This window comes from Asterias amurensis, chromosome 16 (assembly GCF_032118995.1).
Source record: "Asterias amurensis chromosome 16, ASM3211899v1".
Taxonomy (NCBI): Eukaryota; Metazoa; Echinodermata; class Asteroidea; order Forcipulatida; family Asteriidae; genus Asterias; species Asterias amurensis.
Genome location: NC_092663.1, coordinates 1,633,698 through 1,656,228, shown reverse-complemented (window position 1 = coordinate 1,656,228; position 22,531 = coordinate 1,633,698). Strand labels below are relative to the sequence as shown.

At 37.9% G+C, this 22,531-nt stretch overlaps 5 protein-coding genes across 5 annotated transcripts; all 5 read left to right on the top strand.

Annotated features, from left to right (window-relative positions):
* Positions 1 to 437: 437 nt before the first annotated feature.
* Positions 438 to 3,129, top strand: LOC139948890 (melatonin receptor type 1B-B-like). Its single transcript, XM_071947248.1, has 2 exons — positions 438 to 658; positions 1,498 to 3,129. The coding sequence occupies exon 2, from the start codon at positions 1,530 to 1,532 to the stop codon at positions 2,643 to 2,645; it is 1,116 nt and encodes a 371-aa protein (XP_071803349.1). The 5' UTR covers positions 438 to 658; positions 1,498 to 1,529; the 3' UTR covers positions 2,646 to 3,129.
* A 1,433-nt stretch (positions 3,130 to 4,562) lies between these two features.
* On the top strand, positions 4,563 to 6,044 carry LOC139949040 (rhodopsin, GQ-coupled-like). Its single transcript, XM_071947440.1, has one exon. It carries the CDS (start codon positions 4,604 to 4,606, stop codon positions 5,711 to 5,713), a length of 1,110 nt encoding a protein of 369 aa, XP_071803541.1. The 5' UTR covers positions 4,563 to 4,603; the 3' UTR covers positions 5,714 to 6,044.
* Positions 6,045 to 7,720: 1,676 nt separating this feature from the next.
* Positions 7,721 to 10,541, top strand: LOC139949315 (histamine H2 receptor-like). Its single transcript, XM_071947735.1, has 2 exons — positions 7,721 to 7,878; positions 8,685 to 10,541. Exon 2 carries the CDS (start codon positions 8,723 to 8,725, stop codon positions 9,830 to 9,832), a length of 1,110 nt encoding a protein of 369 aa, XP_071803836.1. The 5' UTR covers positions 7,721 to 7,878; positions 8,685 to 8,722; the 3' UTR covers positions 9,833 to 10,541.
* A 1,231-nt stretch (positions 10,542 to 11,772) lies between these two features.
* LOC139949313 (melatonin receptor type 1B-A-like) lies at positions 11,773 to 14,294 on the top strand. Its single transcript, XM_071947733.1, has 2 exons — positions 11,773 to 12,030; positions 13,133 to 14,294. Exon 2 carries the CDS (start codon positions 13,171 to 13,173, stop codon positions 14,284 to 14,286), a length of 1,116 nt encoding a protein of 371 aa, XP_071803834.1. The 5' UTR covers positions 11,773 to 12,030; positions 13,133 to 13,170; the 3' UTR covers positions 14,287 to 14,294.
* A 3,539-nt stretch (positions 14,295 to 17,833) lies between these two features.
* On the top strand, positions 17,834 to 21,827 carry LOC139949314 (melatonin receptor type 1A-like). The gene is made up of 2 exons (XM_071947734.1): positions 17,834 to 17,941; positions 18,337 to 21,827. Exon 2 carries the CDS (start codon positions 18,385 to 18,387, stop codon positions 19,498 to 19,500), a length of 1,116 nt encoding a protein of 371 aa, XP_071803835.1. The 5' UTR covers positions 17,834 to 17,941; positions 18,337 to 18,384; the 3' UTR covers positions 19,501 to 21,827.
* Positions 21,828 to 22,531: the final 704 nt, after the last annotated feature.

Below are 22,531 nucleotides of genomic sequence, written 5' to 3'. Positions count from 1 at the left end.
TACCTGGCATACCTCTATTCAAACTTGCAACTTAACAAAACTTTAGTTTTTTTACAGGACGGGTTCCTGGAAGTTAGGTTTGTTAATGTAAAAAAGTTCTTGTCCGAACTGCAAGTACATACAAGTTCTCTTATTAAAGTCAAATACACACTACCTAAGCTGCTCGTATTTTGTTTGTTATTCACATCCTTCTATTTATAACCTGTGGTACTGTCATAGAGGTTAATTTTGTATACATCTTTTGTTACCCGCTACTTGGCTTATACGTCATCTTTGGAAGTTAAACTCCACCTTTGACGTCATGCTATTGTTCCCATGAATGGCGAGATTGCTACTCAGACCCATAGACCGTAGCCGCCAATTGGGACACAGGCTTAAACTGGTCCTTGCTCTATGCTTAAACCATCTTAAACGATACCACGCTAAGTTGCATAAGTTGCATAAGTTGCATAATGTACTCGTAAGCGTCGTTCGTGGTGAACAAAATATCTCTCAAGCTTAGCCACGAATTGCGGACTCATCCTGTTACTGAAACCTGGGGGAGTTTAAACATGCCATTGGTTTTAACTGTCAAGACGTGATTACTCAGCTTGACACTATTTGAGTTGATAGCATCGACGTGATTGTTGAGGGAGGATTTTCGATTGACTGAAAAAAGGTAAGTCTATTGCCGTGGTATAATCATGGAGGTAGAAACAATATGCAGTCGCATCTTCAGGACTATTTGGAGAGACGACGACTATCAGCTCAGTTATGATGTTTACATGGCTTGCTTTGCTGACCATATTCAGAATCAAATAATTGTTCCGCCATTTGTGGTTCAATCTACCTCCATGGTTCAATTGAGCATTACAGGAGTTTGCGTGAGACTTTGGTGATCTCTCTGTACGATTATTCGTACCCTGGACACTTCGAACCTTTGACCTTTGCAAGGTACGAAATGACTTTGGACACTTCGTACCTTTTTACAAGACACTTCGTATCTTCTTATAGACACTTCGTATATCTTTCTCCATGCTCGTACATACTCAATCGGGATCTCTGCATCGTTTATGATTTTGTTTGTGCTGTATGTTAATGAAATAAAAGCAAATCAATCTAACTATTTTATTGGGACCAAGGAGCCATTTTGACGATTGCGTTATTGTTTGACTTTAAAATAAATTTGGTTTAAATATGAGCGGAAGATGTTGTCCTTGGCGGACATTTACGTATTACAAAATCATAATTTCACATTAACATTCACAACAAAAATGACTCTAGAAATTACCAACTGTAGCAACTTTGATAACTAAATCCAACATTTGCAAACCTTATTGAAAAAAACATGGAGATACCTCCGCCTTGATATTTAAAGCGATGAGATGTCCGTCGAAATAATGAAGTGAGTGTATTAAATTACTGAATTGAGAATTCATCAAGTGGTGCAAAGACCAGCTAAGTAGACCCACCACAAAATATTTCCACTTATTTTTTTTATTTTTTTTCCTTTTCAAGGAGTATTTCTCAACTGAGAACGTGAAAACAAAATGGATACCAACGAGACAATGTACAACCCTACGACTGTTTCGTGGCTGCCAAATACAACTATGACAACAATGAGTATCGGTATACCGTTTATCCACAGCTATCATGTAAGAGTCGTTGTGGGTGTTTTGTTCCTACTGATCGCGGTCATCAACATTACTGGTAATAGCATGGTCATTCTTGCTGTCATCTTCAGCAAGAAACTCAGAACATCAACTAATGTCTTTGTGGTAAGCCTCAGCTCTGCGGACCTTTTGGCAGGACTGGCAATGCCAATGAGTGCAGTTGCGCTGATCTCCCCTGGTAATAGCTGGCCGGGGTCGACGGAAACCCCTTGTTACATCGCAGGCATGCTTCTGTTCACCAGTTCCACTGCCAGTCTTTTCAACCTCGCTTCCATCGCTCTAAACCGGTTGACTCTTATCAAGAGCCCAATGAAATGGTACCGTATTCTGTACACCAAATGCAACCTCGTTATCAATGTCGTTGTCATATGGATTGTCGCCATTGCCATCATGACGGTCCCTCCACTTTTCGGCATTGGTGACTATGGCTACGACAAGCAGCAGCACACGTGTACTGACCTGGACAACCACCCGAAGGCCAAGACGTTTAAAAAGATTCAAACTTTCGGCTCCTACCCCATCCCATTTATCATCATAATCACCAGCTATATCATCATCTTCGTTCACGTCCGTCGCCACTTCAAGAAGCAGATGTATAACGATGGCAACATCGCGATCCCAGTCTCCTCCAGTTCCGGGAGCATCAACAACTTTCAGACATCAGACAACGCTGCCGTATTGCGTGCCTCCCGCCGGGATCGGATCAGCCGACAACAACTCGAAATCACCAAAAATCTCTTTATGACAGTGTGTGCTTTCTTTATCTGCATAACTCCATACTCCATGGCTCTCTTTATTCCGAACAACGACCGTTTCCTGTTGTTTGGAGGTGCGGTCTTCCTCATTAATAGCTGCGTCAACCCAATTATTTACGCAGCAAAGCACCCTCAGTTTAAAAAGGTTCTGCGTCTGATGCTGCGATGCAAATACTCAGAGATAGAAGAGCCATCGGATACCATAAAACACTTGAAAGCTTGCTGTTGCAAGTCATAAGTCGGAGAACAATGCTCAGAAGCTGGAACTTTTTGTGCCTATTTATTATTTAAAGTAATCACAAAGAGGTCGGGTGAAAAAATAGTCTGGTACCGCTTCAATGATGAAACATAGTTGTATCCATAGCTGGTTTGGGTTCAAATCCGTTATGTGTACATACGAAACAGCGCATAAAGATAACACTACAAACTTATTAATTTGTACAATTTCCCCCGAGTTTCAACGTTTTCATAAAATGGTGACAGTGTGTTTATTTTTAACTGTCCTAACAAACCCTACTGTCGCCTCATTCTGGGTATAACTTTGCTATTCAAACTTTTTGTCTGTCTGCCTTTTGTAAAATCTAGATGTACCCATGGTGCCCTTTATTATACTTTTCCTCTTGATGGTTTCAGTTAAATGTTTATAAAGGTTTTTAGGGCTTTGTCATGTTTGTATTTTTGTGTGAATTGTCAAATAAAATAAAAAACAATAAACTTTTTTATAAAAAATTTGTGAGTCACTGCTCATAGTCTCTAGCTCCAATTTATGTTGGCACCACCATTTTAATAATGCACTATATAAATGTAAATTATTTTTATTATTATTATTATTTGATTTCATAATGGATGAAACGTACTGCATATCGTTTGCTCATTATACCCCCGTTGGTTCATAGCCACCAAGTGTTTCTAGAAAAGAAACTTTGAAAAGATATAAATGTCCCACTTCTTCTAAATCCCTTCCCTATAATCCTTTGCCCCTCTTTTTAATGGATATGTTGTTTAAACAGGGTTATGCCTCTGAAGAAGGTCCGGTTTGGATCGAAAGCTAAGGCCATCTACCCTACTCATATTATTTGCAATTTCATACACTGAGTTCCGTGTTTAATGTTAACTTTAAAACCGTATTTCCTTACGTCTATAGAAGTACTTGGCAAACAACTATTTAAACATGCCAACTTTCCAAAACTTCATGGTCTTTTACGAAAGTACCCTGAGAGCAATTGTTTGTCCATAAAAACGAGTTATAATTCAAACTATGAGTTACGATTTTGTATGAATCTTTGTAAACTTATTCCCTCCTACTATAATATTGTTCTAACATTTCATTTTTGGGGGCTTATTTGCATATCTGTTGTTACACCCAAGCATATCGCGAACAATCGGCAGCCAGACGACTGAAGTATTTGAGTTGAATTGACTATTGCACTCAACGTGTTATAGTGCTGTAGAAAGTTTGTTTTGATTTTTGGTGGCTACAAACGTGATGTATAAGTTGAGCTGTGGTTTTGTCTGAAAAAGGTAAGGTGTTTTTAATTTAATGGAGTCATTATAATTTCTGGCATGTTAAGTAAGAGAACAATAATAATTAGTTCTGACATACGTTGATGGGCATGGGTGATCAAGAGTTTCCATTCCAAATTTTTCTTCTGAATTTGAATGTGAATCATGTATAGTCGGCAAAGCATTATTCATTTCAAAATGGTTTATTAAAAAGAACATGAATCGCAGCCAACAGCTGGATTACTCACGGTTAACACACACAAAACAAGCAACAAAGACGAAAGAACAAAATTTGCATTAGGATCATAATTATAATGGACTCTTCACACAAACTTTTTGTAAAGAAGACAATGAAGAAGTTTCAGTTTTTGACGTGGGAGAAAACAAATCCTATTCATAAGGAAAACCCATGAAATCAGCTAGGTACTGAAAACCCCAATCCACATGCAAGGCTCCGGTCCGGGAATCGAACCGGGGTCCACAATTATTGTGAAAGGCATGCAGAAACTACCGAGGAACCTACAATATACCAATGTAGCAGGTATCCACCTTTGGTAATAAATCCCACACATACAGTTCCCGTTTTCGCCTCCCTTTTTATAGGGGCGCTACAAAACTTCAACATTATTTCCTTTACAACTGTTCTCTTTTTTAGGAGTTTTCTCAACTGAGAACAGCGACAGTGGACCTAACATGGACATCAACGATACAATGTCAAATTCTACGGCTGTTTTATGGCTACCGAACACAACAATGACTACAACGAGTATCCCGGCTGTCCATAGCTATACTGTAAGAGTTGTCGTGGGTGTTTTGTTCCTTCTGATCGCGGTAATAAACATTACAGGTAATAGCATGGTCATCTTTGCTGTCATCTTCAGCAAGAAACTCCGAACATCAACTAATGTCTTCGTGGTAAGCCTCAGCTCTGCAGATCTTTTGGCAGGACTTGCGTTGCCGATGAGTTCAGTTGCGCTGATCTCCCCTGGTAACAGTTGGCCGGGCTCGACGGAAGCCCCTTGTTACATCGCAGGCTTACTTCTGTACACAAGTTCCAGTGCGAGTCTTTTTAACCTCGCTTCCATCGCTCTGAACAGGTTGATTCTTATCAAGAGCCCAATGAAATGGTACCGTATTCTGTACACAAAATGCAACCTCGTTATCAATGTCGTTGTCATATGGACTGTCGCCATTGTCATCATGACGGTCCCTCCTCTTTGCGGCATTGGTGACTATGGCTACGACAAGCAGCAGCACACGTGTACCGACCTGGACAACCACCCTAGGGCCAAGACGTTTAAAAAGATTCAAACTTTCGGCTCCTACCCCATCTCATTTGTCATCATCATCACAAGCTATATTATCATCTTCGTTCACGTCCGTCGCCACTTCAAGAAGCAGATGCGTAACGATGACAACATCACAATCCCAGGCTGTTCCAGTTCCGGGAGAGGTAATAGCTTTCAGACGTCAGACAACGCTGCCGTTATGCGTGCCGGTCGCCGGGATCGGATCAGCCAACAACAACTCGAAATCACCAAAAATCTTTTCATGGCAGTTTGTGCTTTTTTCATCTGCATAACTCCTTACAGCGTGGCCCTCTTTATTCCGAACAACGACCGTTTCCTGTTGTTTGGAGGTGTGGTATTCTTGTGCAACAGCTGCGTCAACCCAATTATATACGCAGCAAAGCACCCGCAGTTTAAGAAGGTTCTGCGTCTGATGCTGCGATGCAAATACTCAGAGATAGAAGAGCCGTCGGATACCATAAAACACTTGAAAGCTTGCTGCTGCAAATCATAAATCGGAGAACAGACATTTTACTCAGAAGCTGGAATTTGTTGTTGCTTTATTATTATTTAAAGTAATCACAATGAGGTTCGATAAAACAGAAGTCTGGTGCCGCTACAATATAATATTATGAAACATATAGTTGTATCCATAGCTACGTTTGGGGAATCAGTCCAAAGTAGTTATGGTCTTCGACATTTTGTTTTCGTTGTAATGTATTTGTACATGTATGTAAGTTTTCATACTTTATATCCATAGTTTGGGTTCAAATCCTGTGTATATAAAATAGCGCCTTACAATGACACTAAACAAATAAATACTTATCAAACTTATTTGTACAGTTTTCCCCATTTAAACGTTTTCATAAAATGGTGACATTGCGGGCACTCCCTGATTTCCTCAGTCTAGTTAATACTTTGTTATTCTTTCCTTCTTACTGTAAAATCTACATGTATCGCTGCCATGGTGCCCTTTGTTTTTATGCCATTCTTGATGGTTTCGATTAGTGTTTAAACACAGGTGTGTGTTTTTTAGCTTGATCATAGTTTGTATAATATTATTGTATTTTTTGTGAATTGCATAACAAATAATAATAATTATAAACTACTTTATAAATACTTATTTGGTGAGTCACTGCCCATAGTCTCTCCAATTTATATTGATATCAGCATTTAATTTCATACATGAAACATACTGCATATCGTAATGCTCAGAACTATATGGAAGTGTCGTTGCCGAGCACCGAATTCAAACTCTGGTGTTTCTGATCAGCAGAGTGTGGGTTCGAACCCCCAGCCGTGACACTTGTGTCCTTAAGCAAGACACTTAACCATTGCTTCGTCATTCGGATTGGACGTTAAGTTGTTGGTCCCGTGTGTTGTGTAACGCACGTAAAAGAACCCAGTGCACTTATCGAAAGGAGAAGGGGTTCGCCCCGGTGTTCCTGGTTTGATTGGCGTCATATTGCGCCACAGCACCTTGTAAACCATTACATGGTGCTATGCAAAGGAGTAGATCTCACATTTTCAAAACGTAGTCCCATACCTTGCATTATACTGTATGTACATATAAATATCGACTATTTATTATTATTGTTATTATTATATAATATTATTTACAATTTCCTAAGTTGTCTGTTTAATGTTTAACTTTAAAACCATCTATTTCCTTCTACGTCTATAGAAGTACTTGTCAAACAACTATTCAAACATGCCAACTTTACAAAACTTCAAAGTCTTTTACCAAAAGTACCCTGGAAAACCGTCGACGATTTTTGTCTTTTCTGTTGTCCTCAGTCTAGTTAATACTTTGTTATTCCTTTCTTTTTCTGCTCTTTGTAAAATATACATGTATCCCTGGTGCCCTTTGTTTTTATGTTATTCTTGATGGTTTCGTTTAATGTTTAAAAACAGGGTTTTTTCGCTTTATCGTATTTTGTATATTGTATTTTTGTGTGAATTGCATAATAAATAATAATAACTATAAACTATTTTATAAAAATTTTGTGAGTCACTGCTCATAGTCTCTCCAATTTATACTGGTATCAGCATTCAATTTCATATATGAAACATACTGTATATCGTAAAGCTCAGAACTGACTAATGTTGTTTGCAATTTCATATCCCTGAGTTGTCTGTTTAATGTTAACTTTAAAACCGTCTATTTCCTTCTACGTCTGTAGAAGTACTTGGCAAACACAGCTATTCAAATATGCCAACTTTACAAAACTTCAAGGTCTTTTACCAAAGTACCCTAGAAAACAAGGTTTGTCCATGTAAACAAGTTCTTATTGGAACTATGGGTTTTAACTCTTTTATAATAAAGTATACATTATACGCCAATGATTCTTTAGAAACTCACATTCCTTCAACAGTATTATTATTCTAACCTTTCGAAATGTTTAATACTAGGCTTCTTTGCATATCTTTTGTTACCACCTATATAGCCCTTTCGTCGTTTTCAAAGCCAAACCTTGGGAAATACTGAATGTTGTTTTTTTAACCAGCCAGTGACGTTGATTGTATCAATACGCGAACAATCGACAGCCAGACCACTGATTTCATGTATTTGAGTAAAATTTACTATTGCACTCAACGTTAATGCAGAGGAAATGTTGTTTCGATGTTGTTGGCTACAAACGTGGTGTAAAAGTTGAGCTGTGGTGTTGTCTGAAAAGGGTAAGGTGTTTTTTTTATGCAATGCAGTCCTGGACTGTTTCGAAAGAGAACAAGCTTATCTACTATAGTTCTGCCATAGGATGTTGGGCATGGGTGACCTAGAGCTTACATTCCAAAATCTTCCTCTGAATTTGAATTTGAATTATGTAGTCGGCAAAGCATTTCATTTCATTTCAAAATGTTATATTAAATAGAACATGAATCGCAGCCAAAAGCTGAATTACTCATGGTTTACAATTAAAACAGTAACAAAGAAAAAAGAAAAATTTGCATTAGCACCGTATGGAATCTTCACATAAACTTTTTGAAAAGAAGACAAGGAAGAAGTTTCCGTTTTAGCCTTGGGAGAAAACAAATCCAATTCATAAGGAAAACCCAAGGAGTCAGGTAGGAACCGAAAACCCCAAATCCCGATCCAAGACTCCGGTTCGGGAATCGAACCGGGGTTCAGTGGGCATGCATAAACTACTGGGGAAACTGAGTTTTACTTAATGGTAAAACGACCTCAGAGCTCAAATACACCAACTGTGGTAGGGATACCAACTTTGGTAAGAAAGCCCAAAAAATACCATTCCCTTTTCGAATAAAACCCATATTGTTTCCATTTTTATAACTATAATAAAAGATAAAAAGTTGTTAATTTCAGACATGACCGTTTTTAGCGAGACATAAAGTCTTGTGTTTCACTTTGTGCCTCTCGGATTAAACTGTACTTGAAACATCTCGTGGTTGAAATACAAGAAACAACAAGTATTTGTACTACAAAATTCTCCACATAATTTCCTTACAATTTTTTATTTTTCAAGGAGTTTTCTCAACTGAGAACAACGACTGTGAACACAACATGGATATCAACGAGACAACTTCAAACTCTACGACTGTTTCATGGCTGCCGAACACAACAATGACTACAACGAGTATCTCGGCTGTCCATAGCTATCCTGTAAGAGTCGTCTTGGGTGTTTGCTTCATCCTGATATCGGTCACTAGCATTACTGGTAATAGCATGGTCATTCTTGCTGTCATATTCAGCAAGAAACTCAGAACATCAACTAATGTCTTCGTGGTAAGCCTCAGCTCTGCAGACCTTTTGACAGGCCTGGCAATGCCAATGAGTGCAGTTGCGCTGATCTCCCCTGGTAATAGCTGGCCGTGGTCGACGGAAGCTCCTTGTTACATCGCAGGCTTGCTTCTATACACAAGTGCCTGTGCCAGTATCTACAACCTCGCTTCCATCGCTCTCAATAGGTTGATTCTTATCAAGAGTCCTATGAAATGGTACCGTATTCTGTACACCAAATGCAACCTCGTTATTAATGTCGTGATCATATGGATTGTAGCATTTGCTATTCTGATAGTCCCTCCTCTTTGCGGCATTGGTGACTATGGCTACGGCAAGAAGCAGCACACGTGCTCAAACCTGGAGACCCACCCGAAGGCCAAGACGTTTGAAAGGATTCAACTCTTCGCCGGTTACCCCCTCCCATTAATCATCATCATAACCAGTTATGTCATGATATTCATTCACGTCCGTCGCCACTTCAAGAAGCAGATGGATGAGGCAACTGACACTAAGCACGAGTCTCTCGGCTCCGGGGACAACCCGACCTTCCAGAGGTCAGACAGCACTGTCGTCATAAGTGCCGAACGCCGGGATCGGCTCAATCGACAACAACTCGAGATCACCAAAAATCTCTTCATGACAGTCTGTGCTTTCTTTATCTGTATAACCCCTTACGCAGTGGCCCTTTACTTCCCGAACAACGAGAGTTTCCTGGTGATCGGTGGTGTGGTATTCCTCAGCAACAGCTTCCTCAACCCAATAATATACGCAGCAAAACACCCGCAGTTTAAGAAGGTTCTGCGTCTGATGCTGCGTTGCAAATACTCAGAGATAGAAGAGCCGTCGGATACCATAAAATACTTGACAGCCAAATGCTGTTGCAAATCATAAATTGAGAGGTCAGGATAAACATTTTACTCAGAAGTTGGAACTTTTTGTTTGCTTTGTTATTATTGAAAGTAATCACAATGAGGTTAGATGAAACATTGGTCTGTACCGCTTAAAAATACTCAGAGATAGAAGAGCCGTCGGATACCATAAAACACTTGAAAGCTTGCTGTTGCAAGTCATAAGTCGGAGAACAATGCTCAGAAGCTGGAACTTTTTGTTGCTTATTTATTATTTAAAGTAATCACAACGAGGTCGGGTGAAAAAATAGTCTGGTACCGCTTTAATGATGAAACATAGTTATATCCATAGCTGGTTTGGGGAATCAGTCCAAAATATAGTTAGACTTGAATATATGTTTTATAATTATATTTGTTTCGTTGTAATGTATTGTACGTTTATGTTAGTTTTCGAACTTTAAATCCATAGCTTGGGTTCAAATCCGTTATGTGTACATACGAAACAGCGAATAACGATAACACTACAAACAAGGAAATACCTTAGGCCAAATATCAAACTTATTTGTACAATTTCCCCCGAATTTCAACGTTTTCATAAAATGGTGACAGTGTGTTCATTTTTGACTGTCCTAACAAACCCTACTGTCGCCTCATTCTGGGTATAACTTTGCTATTCATACTTCTTATCTGTCTGCCTTTTGTAAAATCTATAAGTACCCATGGTGCCCTTTATTATACTTTTCCTCTTGATGGTTTCAGTTAAATGTTTATAAAGGTTTTTAGGACTTTGTCATGTTTGTATTTTTGTGTGAATTGTCAAATAAAAAAACAACAATAAACTATTTTATAAAAAAATTGTGAGTCACTGCTCATAGTCTGTCCAATTTATATTGGTATCACCATTTCATATAATGCGCTATATAAATGTAAATTATTATTATTATTATTATTATTATTATTATTATTATTATTATTATTATTATTATTATTATTATTATTATTATTATTATGTTTATTATTATTATTATTATTATCGCTATCGCTCTCGCTCTCGCTCTCGCTCTCGCTCTCGCCATCGCCATCGCCATCGCCATCGCCATCGCCATCGCCATCGCCATCGCCATCGCCATCGCCATCGCCATCGCCATCGCCATCCCCATCGCCATCGCCATCGCCATCGCCATCGCCATCGCCATCGCCATCGCCATCGCCATCGCCATCGCCATCGCCATCGCCATCGCCATCGCCATCGCCATCGCCATCGCCATCGCCATCGCCATCGCCATCGCCATCGCCATCGCCATCGCCATCGTCATCGTCATCATCATCATCATCATCATCATCATCATTATTATTATTATTATTATTATTATTATTAGTAGTAGTATTATTATTATTATTATTATTATTATTATTATTATTATTATTAGTACTATTATTATTATTATTATAATTATTATTTGTTTTCATAATGGATGAAACGTACTGCATATCGTATGCTCAGTATACTCCCATTGGTTCATAGCCATCAAGTGTTTCTAGAAAAGAAACTTTGAAAAGATATAAATGTCCCACTTCTTCTAGATCCCTTCCCTATAATCCTTTGCCCCTCTTTTTACTGGATATGTTGTTTGAACCTGGTTATGCCTCTGAAGAAGGTCCGGTTTTAATCGAAAGCGGAGGCCGTCCATAAAGGAAGTATATATTCCTCCATGGGCCATCTACCCTACTCATTTTATTCACAATGTTGTACACCGAGTTGGGTTTTTAATGTTAACTTTAAAACCGTCTATTTCCTTCTACGTCTATAAAAAGTACTTGGCAAACAACTCTTCAAACATTCCAACTAAACAAAACTTCAAGGTTTTTTACCAAAGTACCCTGGAAAACCAGGTTTGTCCATGTAAACAAGTTCAAACTGGGTTTCGATTCTTTTATTAGAGTATACATTATACGCCTATATGATTCTTTAGAGACTCGCATTCCTTCTACAGTATTATTATTCTAACAAAGTTCGAAATGTTCTCCAGGCTTATTTGCATATCTTTTGTTACCACCAAGCCTTTTGGTAGTTTTTCAAAGCAAAACCGTGGGACATGCTAAATGATTTTGAACCTGCTAGTGACGTTGACTGTATAATACGCGAACGATCGGCAACGGTAAAGCTCAGGAAATGTTGTGATTTGGTGCGGGCCACAAACGTGGTGTAAAATAATTAGCTGTGGTGTTGTCTGGAAAAGGGTAAGCTGTTTTTATGTTTATGCAGTTATAATTTCTGTTTTTAGAAAGAGAACAGTCAGCTTAACTAGTTCTGCCATAGGTTGCTGGGCATAAAGGATCTAGGGCTTCCGATCCATACATTCTTCCTTTAAATTTGAATCTGAACTATGCAGTCGGCAAAGCATCCAAATGGAATCATATTAAACAACAACTTCATAAACAGAAAAAAATGAAGAAGTCTCAGTTTAGGATGTGGGGGAAAAAGACCCGTGACGTCAGACAGGGACTCAAAACCTCAATACACATGCAAGCTCCGGTCCGGTAATTGAACCGGGGTTCACAATATTGTGAAAGGCATTATTATTATTATTATTATTATTATTATTGTTGTTGTTGTTGTTGTTGTTGTTGTTGTTGTTGTTGTTGTTGTTGTTGTTGTTGTTGTTGTTGTTGTTGTTGTTGTTGTTGTTGTTGTTGTTGTTGTTGTTGTTGTTGTTGTTGTTGTTGTTGTTGTTGTTGTTGTTGTTGTTGTTGTTGTTGTTGTTGTTGTTGTTGTTGTTGTTGTTGTTGTTGTTGTTGTTGTTGTTGTTGTTGTTGTTGTTGTTGTTGTTGTTGTTGTTGTTGTTGTTGTTGTTGTTGTTGTTGTTGTTGTTGTTGTTGTTGTTGTTGTTGTTGTTGTTGTTGTTGTTGTTGTTGTTGTTGTTGTTGTTGTTGTTGTTGTTGTTGTTGTTGTTGTTGTTGTTGTTGTTGTTGTTGTTGTTGTTGTTGTTGTTGTTGTTGTTGTTGTTGTTGTTGTTGTTGTTGTTGTTGTTGTTGTTGTTGTTGTTGTTGTTGTTGTTGTTGTTGTTGTTGTTGTTATTAATTGGTTTATTAAAAATTCAAACATCGCAGCCCGAGGTCTGAATTGAGTTGAAAAGATACACAATAAGAATAAACATTATAAAATATTTAAAAGGGAAGTGTTTACAGAAGAATAATTTAAAAGATTATGTACAATTACCGGTTGCGTGATAAAGTCTTGTGTTTCGCTGTGTCTTTTGGGGTAAACTAGACACTACAGAAATTACAAGTATGGGCACTACCAATTATCCACATTATTTCTTACAATTTTTCGTTTTTCAAGGAGTTTTCTCAACTTAGAACAACGACAGTGAAAACAAAATGGACATCAACGATACAATGTCAAATTCTACGACTGTTTCATGGCTGCCGAACACAACAATGACTACAACGAGTATCCCGGCTGTCCATAGCTATACTGTAAGAGTCGTCGTGGGTGTTTTGTTCCTTCTGATCGCGGTAATAAACATTACTGGTAATAGCATGGTCATCTTTGCTGTCATCTTCAGCAAGAAACTCCGAACATCAACCAATGTCTTTGTGGTAAGCCTCAGCTCTGCAGACCTTTTGGCAGGACTTGCGTTGCCGATGAGTGCAGTTGCGCTACTCTCCCCTGGTAATAGCTGGCCGGGGTCGACGGAAGCCCCTTGTTACATCGCAGGCTTGCTTCTGTTCACCAGTTCCACTGCCAGTCTTTTCAACCTCGCTTCCATCGCTCTGAACAGGTTGATTCTTATCAAGAGCCCAATGAAAATGTACCTTATTCTGTACACAAAATGCAACCTCGTTATCAATGTCGTTGTCATATGGATTGTCGCCATTGCCATCATGACGGTCCCTCCACTTTTAGAAATTGGCAGCTTTGGCTTTGACAAGCAGCAGCACACGTGTACCGACCTGGACAACCACCCGAAGGCCAAGACGTTTAAACAGATTCAAACTTTCGGCTCCTACCCCATCTCATTTATCATCATCATCACCAGTTACATCATGATCTTCGTTCACGTCCGTCGCCACTTCAAGAAGGAGATGCGTAAGAATGACAACATCACAGTCACTTCAATCTCTTCCAGTTCCGGCGGCGTTACCAGCTTTCAGACATCAGACAACGCTGCCATTATGCGTGCCTCCCGCCGGGATCGGATCAGCCGACAACAACTTGAGATCACCAAAAATCTCTTTATGACAGTTTGTGCTTTCTTCATCTGCATAACCCCTTACAGCGTGGCCCTCTTCCTTCCTAACAACGACCGTTTCCTGTTGTATGGAGGTGTGGTCTTCTTGTGCAATAGCTGCGTCAACCCAATTATATACGCAGCAAAGCACCCGCAGTTTAAGAAGGTTCTGCGTCTGATGCTGCGATGCAAATACTCAGAGATAGAAGAGCCGTCGGATACCATAAAATACTTGACAGCCAAATGCTGTTGCAAATCATAAATTGAGAGGTCAGGATAAACATTTTACTCAGAAGCTGGAACTTTTTGTTTGCTTTGTTATTATTGAAAGTAATCACAATGAGGTTAGATGAAACATTGGTCTGTACCGCTTCAAAAGCTGGTACCCTGGTTTGGGGAATCAGTCCAAAAACGAGCAAGATCAGTTTTGTACGTTTGTGTATAAGTTTTCATACTTTATATCTATAGCTCAGTTCGAGTTCAAAGCATTTGTTTATAAAATAGTGCCTAACAATATTACTAAAATTTATATAGGAGAAATACTGATCAAAGTTATTGGTACAAGTTTGCCCGGTTTTAAACGTATTCATGAACAGCATGCTTAACCAAGATGGCAGTACATGTTATATTAATGTTTCGTTTAAAGGTGTGAGGTTTGTTATTAGGTAATAACTATTTTATATTAAATACAATTTATCGAAAATAACCGAATGCTTCTGTTGCAAATAAATCAAGAGACCAAACTTTTATCTGAAAATGTTTTTGTTACATTATTCAAGATAACCACATGAGGTTGGACGAAACATTCGTAGTTTGGTGCCGCTTCAACATGATGAGACTTTGTTTGAAGCATATACGGATTTATTTTAACATATAAGTATACATATTTTATAATCTGTTTTCCCAGTACTTTCGGGTTCGTTGACAACAACAAAAACAGACGAGGCAAATCACTCGGGTGGATTCGAGTTGTCATAATGCCCTTTACATAATGGCTAAAAGCGCGCATTTATACACAGAATGGAAGAAAAATGGTGAACAGAAAACTAGCCAAGCTTCTTGTTTCAGGCCAGTGCCAAGACGTGTTCTGTATGGAGTACTTTAGTAAACAATGTATTATGGATACGGTTGTTTGGTTACATGTTATTAACAGAATTATCATAACTAAACTTCAGATCTCCTATGTTGTTTCATGCCAATGCACATACCAAAATGGGCATACACCCGTTCTGTATTACGGAGTTCTAGTAAACAATATACCGATTAGAAATACTTTGTTGTTTGATTATGAGTGGTTAGTTACAGATCATGTTATGTTATTATTCAGAATTATCATATGAACACATTTAATCAGTTATTCTTGTGTCTTTTTACTGCAGGCTAACGGTTTTGTTTATTTTTGTTACATAGCCTACTATTGACTTTAAATATAATTTACTTTTATTTTAAGCTCTGTGATATTTGGCAGCTATTTACTGTCTCCATGAATTAGGGGGGGGCCTACAGGTGTAATTCAAATTATGGAACTATCATGAGGAAGTAACTTCATCTATTGCTTTACTGTTTTGATTTTTTGATTTTTTTTCTATTGTTTAGTTATTAAAAAAGCATCTGAAGTTTATGTTATGTTTATGTTAGTTGTCATACTTTAAATCCATAGCGTGGGTTCAAATCCGTTATGCGCATAACGATAACACTACAAACAAGGAAATACCTTAGGCCTAATATCAAACTTATTAATTTGTACAATTTCCCCCGAATTTCAACGTTTTCATAAAATGGTGACAGTGTGTTCATTTTTGACTGTCCTAACAAACCCTACTGTCGCCTCATTCTGGGTATAACTTTGCTATTCATACTTCTTATCTGTCTGCCTTTTGTAAAATCTAGATGTACCCATGGTGCCCTTTATTATACTTTTCCTCTTGATGGTTTCAGTTAAATGTTTATAAAGGTTTTTGGGGCTTTATCATGTTTGTATTTTTGTGTGAATTGTCAAATAAAAAATCAACAATAAACAATTTTATAAAAAATTTGTGAGTCACTGCTCATACTCTCTCCGATTTGTATTGGTATCACCATTTGCTTTCATAATGGATGAAACGTACTGCATATCGTATGCTCATTATACTTCCGTTGGTTCATATAGCCACCAAGTGTTTCTGGAAAAGAAACTTTGAAAGGATTTACATGTCCCACTTCTTCTAGATCCCTTCCCTTTAATCCTTTGCCCCTCTTTTTAATGGATATGTTGTTTGAACCTGGTTATGCCTCTGAAGACGGTCCGGTTTGGATCGAAAGCTAAGGCCATCTACCATACTCATATTTATTTGCAATTACACTGAGTTGCGTGTTTAATGTTAACTTTAAAACCGTATTTCCTTACGTCTATAGAAGTACTTGGCAAACAACTATTCAAACATGACAACTTTAAAAAACTTCATGGTCTTTTACCAAAGTAACCTGACAAACAATTGTTTGTCCATGAAAACAAGTTTTTATTCGAACTATGAGTTTCGATTCTTTACTACGCCTATATGAATAATTGTAAACTTACTTCCTCCTTCGATTATTCTGACTTTTCATTTGGGGGGGCTTATTTGCATATCTGTGGTTACCACTAAGCTTATCGCGAACAATCGGCAGCCAGACGATTGACTTTAAAGTATTTGAGTTGAATTGACTACTTTAACATTGGTAACAACTGACACACCCTTCGTGACAGTGTCTTGAGTACAAGCACTTTTGTCAGACAAACCAGGATTGTCCTTTCTACTGTACTTAGTCCAGTTTGTTTTCCAACTTCTTCTGCCTGCCCCTGTAAAAATCAAGATGTACCATCTTGATGGTTTCCGTTCAATGTTTTTAGAGCTTTATTATACTAATGGTATACTGTATTTTGTGTAAATTGTCAGATAAATAATAGTACAAAACTATTTCATATAACACTTTGTGAGTAACTGATGGTGTTTTAAACTATAATGATATAATTATTTTTATAAGCAATTATCTTTCTCAAAAATAGTTAGTAATGGGATTGTATTGTATTGTATTGTATTGTATCATGTTTTATTCCAAACTGGAACATACCCCCATAACCCTGGGGAGGGTATTATTATAACAATAATGTAGCATGTATAGCCTAGCCTTGCGATATTTCAAATAGACAAAAAATCATAGTTTTGGAAGTGCATTTTCTTTTGGATCGATTCCCACTTCAAAATAGTGTAATTCTTGTGATGACAATGTGCTCACATGGTCATCCGTTCATTGTATAATTTGAAAGACTTGCTATAATTATGTTCTTACTGTTGTATTCAGTCATAGACTCTTGCTCACATTATAGGCAACTGGTAATTCTAGACAGAAAATATCGAGCAAACAATAACTGCAGTGACACTTTTTGAGGACGCCTTGTTTGATGTTACATCCTAGCTCACATGACATTGGTCGCACCCTTTTTCTATTGTACACACACACAAATACCCGGGAAAACAAGTTTCGATATAGTGCAATTGTAAACTATAGCGGCACGATCTTTGATATTGCTCGTCTTTATTATAAAAATGTATACTTGAACAATAATTATTGTTTTGAAATAAGGAAGGACCCTTTATTTTTCTGTGGTTTCATGGCTCATTGGCTATATATCCTTTACCTATACGTCATACTTTCGTTTTACATGTAATTGTACTTATTGGTACTAATTGGTAATAAACCTGACAAACTTCCGGGAAACTTGCCCGTGATCTTGGCCGTCTGTATTTAAGCAGCCGCGAATAAGCGACTGACTTCATACCATAGATTGACCAACAACTTCAAGCAATTCAGATAGCCTGATATTGCTGTTCGTTTGTTGAAACATTCAGTTCTAGAAAGTTGGTTTAAAGTTAAGCGGTTCTGTCTGGACAATAAAGGTTAGTTGTTTAATTCATTAAAATCAGAATTTTATGTTTGTTTTTTATTTCAAAAGAGCCCATTTGAATCAATGTGTTTTCCCTTTTCGTTGACTGTTTCCGAACTGTCTGTGATGGGTAATTCAAGTCAGAAGTCCAGCTAGTTAATACCGAGTTTGGCACGGTCCAACTTTGGTTATCAAAGCTCACACTGTTCCCTTTATATAACACCCAGGGTAGCCTTTGTTTATATAATAATATGGATATATGGACGTACCGGGATATAGTTTTTTGTTTTTTTGTTTTTCGAATAAAAGACTGAGTTGAAACATCTCGAGGTTGAAAGAAACCTAATTACAGAGAAGAATTAATTTTTTAGTTTTAACATTTAGTTTTTTTACTTTGTCACTTTGCAGATTTATAAGTGATTTTTCTCATAAGCACAAGGATACCAAACTAAACTCATGGATATCAACGACTCGGAGACAATATCAAACTCTACGGCAGTTTCATGGATGGTCAACACAACAATGACCACAACGGCAAGCCTGTCTCTTCACAGCTATCCTGAAAGAGTCGTTGCAGGCTTTCTCTTCCTACTGATCGCGGTCATCAACATTACCGGTAATAGCATGGTCATTCTTGCTGTAATCTTCAGCAAGAAACTCCGAACATCAACTAATGTCTTTGTGGTAAGCCTCAGCTCTGCAGACCTTTTGGCAGGACTGGCAATGCCAATGAGTACAGTTGCTTTACTCACCCCTGGCAACAGCTGGCCGGGGTCGACGGAAACCCCTTGTTACATCGCAGGCTTGCTCTTGTACACAAGTTCTAGTGCCAGTCTTTTCAATCTCGCTTCCATCGCTCTCAATAGGTTGATTCTTATCAAGAGCCCAATGAAATGGTACCGTATTCTGTACACCAAATGCAACCTCGTTATCAATGTCGTTGTCATATGGATTGTCGCCATTGCCATCATGACGGTCCCTCCACTTTTAGAAATTGGCAGCTTTGGCTACGACAAGCAGCACCATTCATGTAGCGACCTCGACACCCACCCGAAGGCCAAGACGTTTGAAAGGATTCAAACTTTTGCCTCCTACCCCATCCCATTTATCATCATCATCACCAGTTACATCATCATCTTCGTTCACGTCCGTCGTCACTTCAAGAAGCAGATAAGTAACGAAACCAACGTCACTAACCCAGGCACAGGCTCTTCCAGTTCTGGGGTCAACCCGACCTTCCAGACGTCAGACAGCACTGCCGTCTTGCGTGCCGGTCGCCTGGATCGCCTCAATCGACAACAACTCGAGATCACCAAAAATCTCTTTATGGCAGTTTGTGCTTTCTTCATCTGCATAACCCCTTACAGCGTGGCCCTCTTCATTCCGAACAACGACCGTTTTCTGTTATTTGGAGGTGTGGTCTTCTTGTGCAACAGCTGCGTCAACCCAATTATATACGCAGCAAAGCACCCACAGTTTAAGAAGGTTCTGCGTCTAATGCTGCGATGCAAATATTCAGAGATAGAAGAGCCGTCGGATGCCTTGAAAAAACTGACGGCTTGTTGCAAATAAATCAAGAGACCAAACTTTTATCTGAAAATGTTTTTGTTACATTATTCAAGATCACATGAGGTTGGACGAAACATTCAAAGTTTGGTGCCGCTTCAACATGATGAGACTTTGTTTGAAGCATAATACGGATTTATTTTAACATATAAGTATACATATTTTATAATCTGTTTTCCCAGTACTTTCTCGGGTTTGTTGACCCCCCAAAAAACCCAGAAGAGGCAAATCACCAGGGTGGATTCAAGTTGTCATAATGCCCTTTACATAATGGCTAAAAGCGCGCAATTATACACAGAATGGAAGAAAAATGGTGAACAGAAAACTAGCCAAGCTTCTTGTTTCAGGCCAGTGCCAAGACGTGTTCTGTATGGAGTACTTTAGTAAACAATGTATTATGGATACGGTTGTTTGGTTACATGTTATTAACAGAATTATCATAACTAAACTTCAGATCTCCTAGTTGTTTCATGCCAATGCACATCAAAATGGGCATACACCCGTTCTGTATTACGGAGTTCTAGTAAACAATATACCGATTAGAAATACTTTGTTGTTTGATTATGAGTGGTTTTAGTTACAGATCATGTTATGTTATTATTCAGAATTGTCATAAAACACATGTAGTCAGATATTCTTGTGTCTTTTTACTGCAGGCTAATGGTTTTGTTTATTTTTGTTACATAGCCTACTATTGACTTTAAATATTAATTTACTTTTATTTTAAGCTCTGTGATATTTGGCAGCTATTTACAGTCTCCGTCTACTTAGAATTAGGGGAGGGGGGCCTACAGGTGTAATTCAAATTATGGAACTATCATGAGGAAGTAACTTCATCTGTTGCTTTACTGTTTTGATCACTGTTTTGAAAACATCTGAAGTTGGCAAGCTATAGCTCTATGATTATACGCACGATCCTTTATTTTTCAACCCCCATCCGGGTTCGGGAAACAGTTTCATAATGTTCGCGTTCCGACATCCATTGACTATAAGGCTCCCATTTCAAACAAGAGTGAAACTTAAGGAGTGCAGTCGGGCAAATTTCTCAAAAAGACTTATAATTCTTTGTTTCCATATCTATATGTTCTTGTCCTTTATTTTCAGACATAAGTACATTTTAAATTGTCCGGGTCAAAACTGTCACAATAGATGTGTCAGATCTCAAAAAGCTCTTCCATCAAGATGTAAAAAAAAGTGTGCATTTTAAATTCCCCCCCCCCCCAAAAAAAAAAAAAAATAAAATAAAAATAAAATAAAAGAATAAAAAAAAAATTAAGCCAAAAACTGTAATACTTCATATCTACACAACACAAACTATCAAAATCAGATGACACATTAATTTTTAGGGGTCATTTGAAACAATTAAAACTTAATGTACATCAAATTGGGCTTCATGGACGGTGATGAAAGCCAACGTATTTTAAATAAAAATTTAGTAAAGCGTTCCGTGTACTATAGTTACCCCCTCTGGATGATTCACTGGATTGTTGGGTTATACCACCACACTTACGGGTGTAAGCCTTGTCGTTACCGCAGTTACTCAATCTGAACTTCTTTCCGGTGTTTTTCCCTTAATTTTGAACTTGATAACCATGTGAATTAGTTCTTTCACTTTGTGCTCATCTCTCATGACACACTTTAAAGTATTATCTTTTTACTTATTTATTTATTTATTTATTTATTTATTTATTTCAATTGTTTTGTCTCAAGTTAGTTTTGATGTCAATTTGTTGATGAATTCTCGCATGCGTTTACCGAACGACCAAAACGAATGAGATATATTTTCCCAAATGATGGTTTACTGTTATTGCAAACTGTTAATATTGACGTAGTGTATGATTCTCGTTATGGATTTATGCTCAACTTAATAAATAATTCAAGTATTATTTTGGAAACTATAGGTCACCATAAAACCCAGTGCGAATTATAAACTAGATCTTTGTTTTTACAGTATACTTATTTAATGATTTGAGAATGTTCACTTGTATTGTTATTTATTATTATTGTATAGTTACCGATCGTTTGTATATATTGTATTTGCACACAGTTCTTTGACAAGCCCATTTTAATTTCCCAAGTGAGGAATAATGTATTTTTCTATCTATCTATCTATCTATCTTAAAGTCAATGTCCAATAAAATCAAATATTGGGCTGCGGTATAAGTTACCAAGTGTTTCCTTTTGAAAACATTTCACTTTCAATCTTGAACATGACAACAATAGGTAATTGTGCAGTTGCCTTCAAATGAAAGCGGAACTGATTACTTTAACTGAGTTATTCCGAAACTTACACCGAAGGTGACCACCGATTCTGAAAGTGACCAAATATAATTCTCAGAAGAAAACAGCAACAGGTGGCTATATCGCAATCAGAGTCAGATTCAGTTTATTTATTGCAAGATGTGTGCATTGAGTGGGGAGGGGTGAAGGGGACTCGACAATTGTAATAATACAACTTGGATATGACGTAGGGTGTGCCCCCCCCCCCCCCAGCACAACTCAGCCTACCCCCACCCTAAAGGCATTACAAGACTACACTACATAAAATACTTTGGTTTGTGAAACATGTTGGCTATAAAATTACCAGTCATCATTTAAAACGGTGGTCGCGTTTTTTAGGCATAACCGAAAATCCGTAGTGGTTTTCGTAGAAAGATTAATCCACAAATGGAATACACAGTATATGAAACATTTCTTGGGTGAAGCGTTCTCGGGGCGAAATTGTTTTTCTCTAACTAGAAGGGACTTGTTTCTCAGTCAACAACTGCTGCTTTAATACATTTTAAGTTTTTATTAAGGGTGTTTAGGAGACGTGGTGCACCTCTGCCAATAACCAAATTCCGCTTCCCTTGAACGGACCAATCTCAAGTTCACAAAGATCCGGTTGTTAAAAGAAAACCTTTTTGTAAAACAAATTTTCTTATAAATCAGAAAGGAAATGTAGTGGGTTAGAAAATGGGGAATTTTGTGGCTTAATCTCCGGAAACATATTGTGACTCTGATGGGAAAAGCAACTGTTAAAAATGTTCGGGAATAA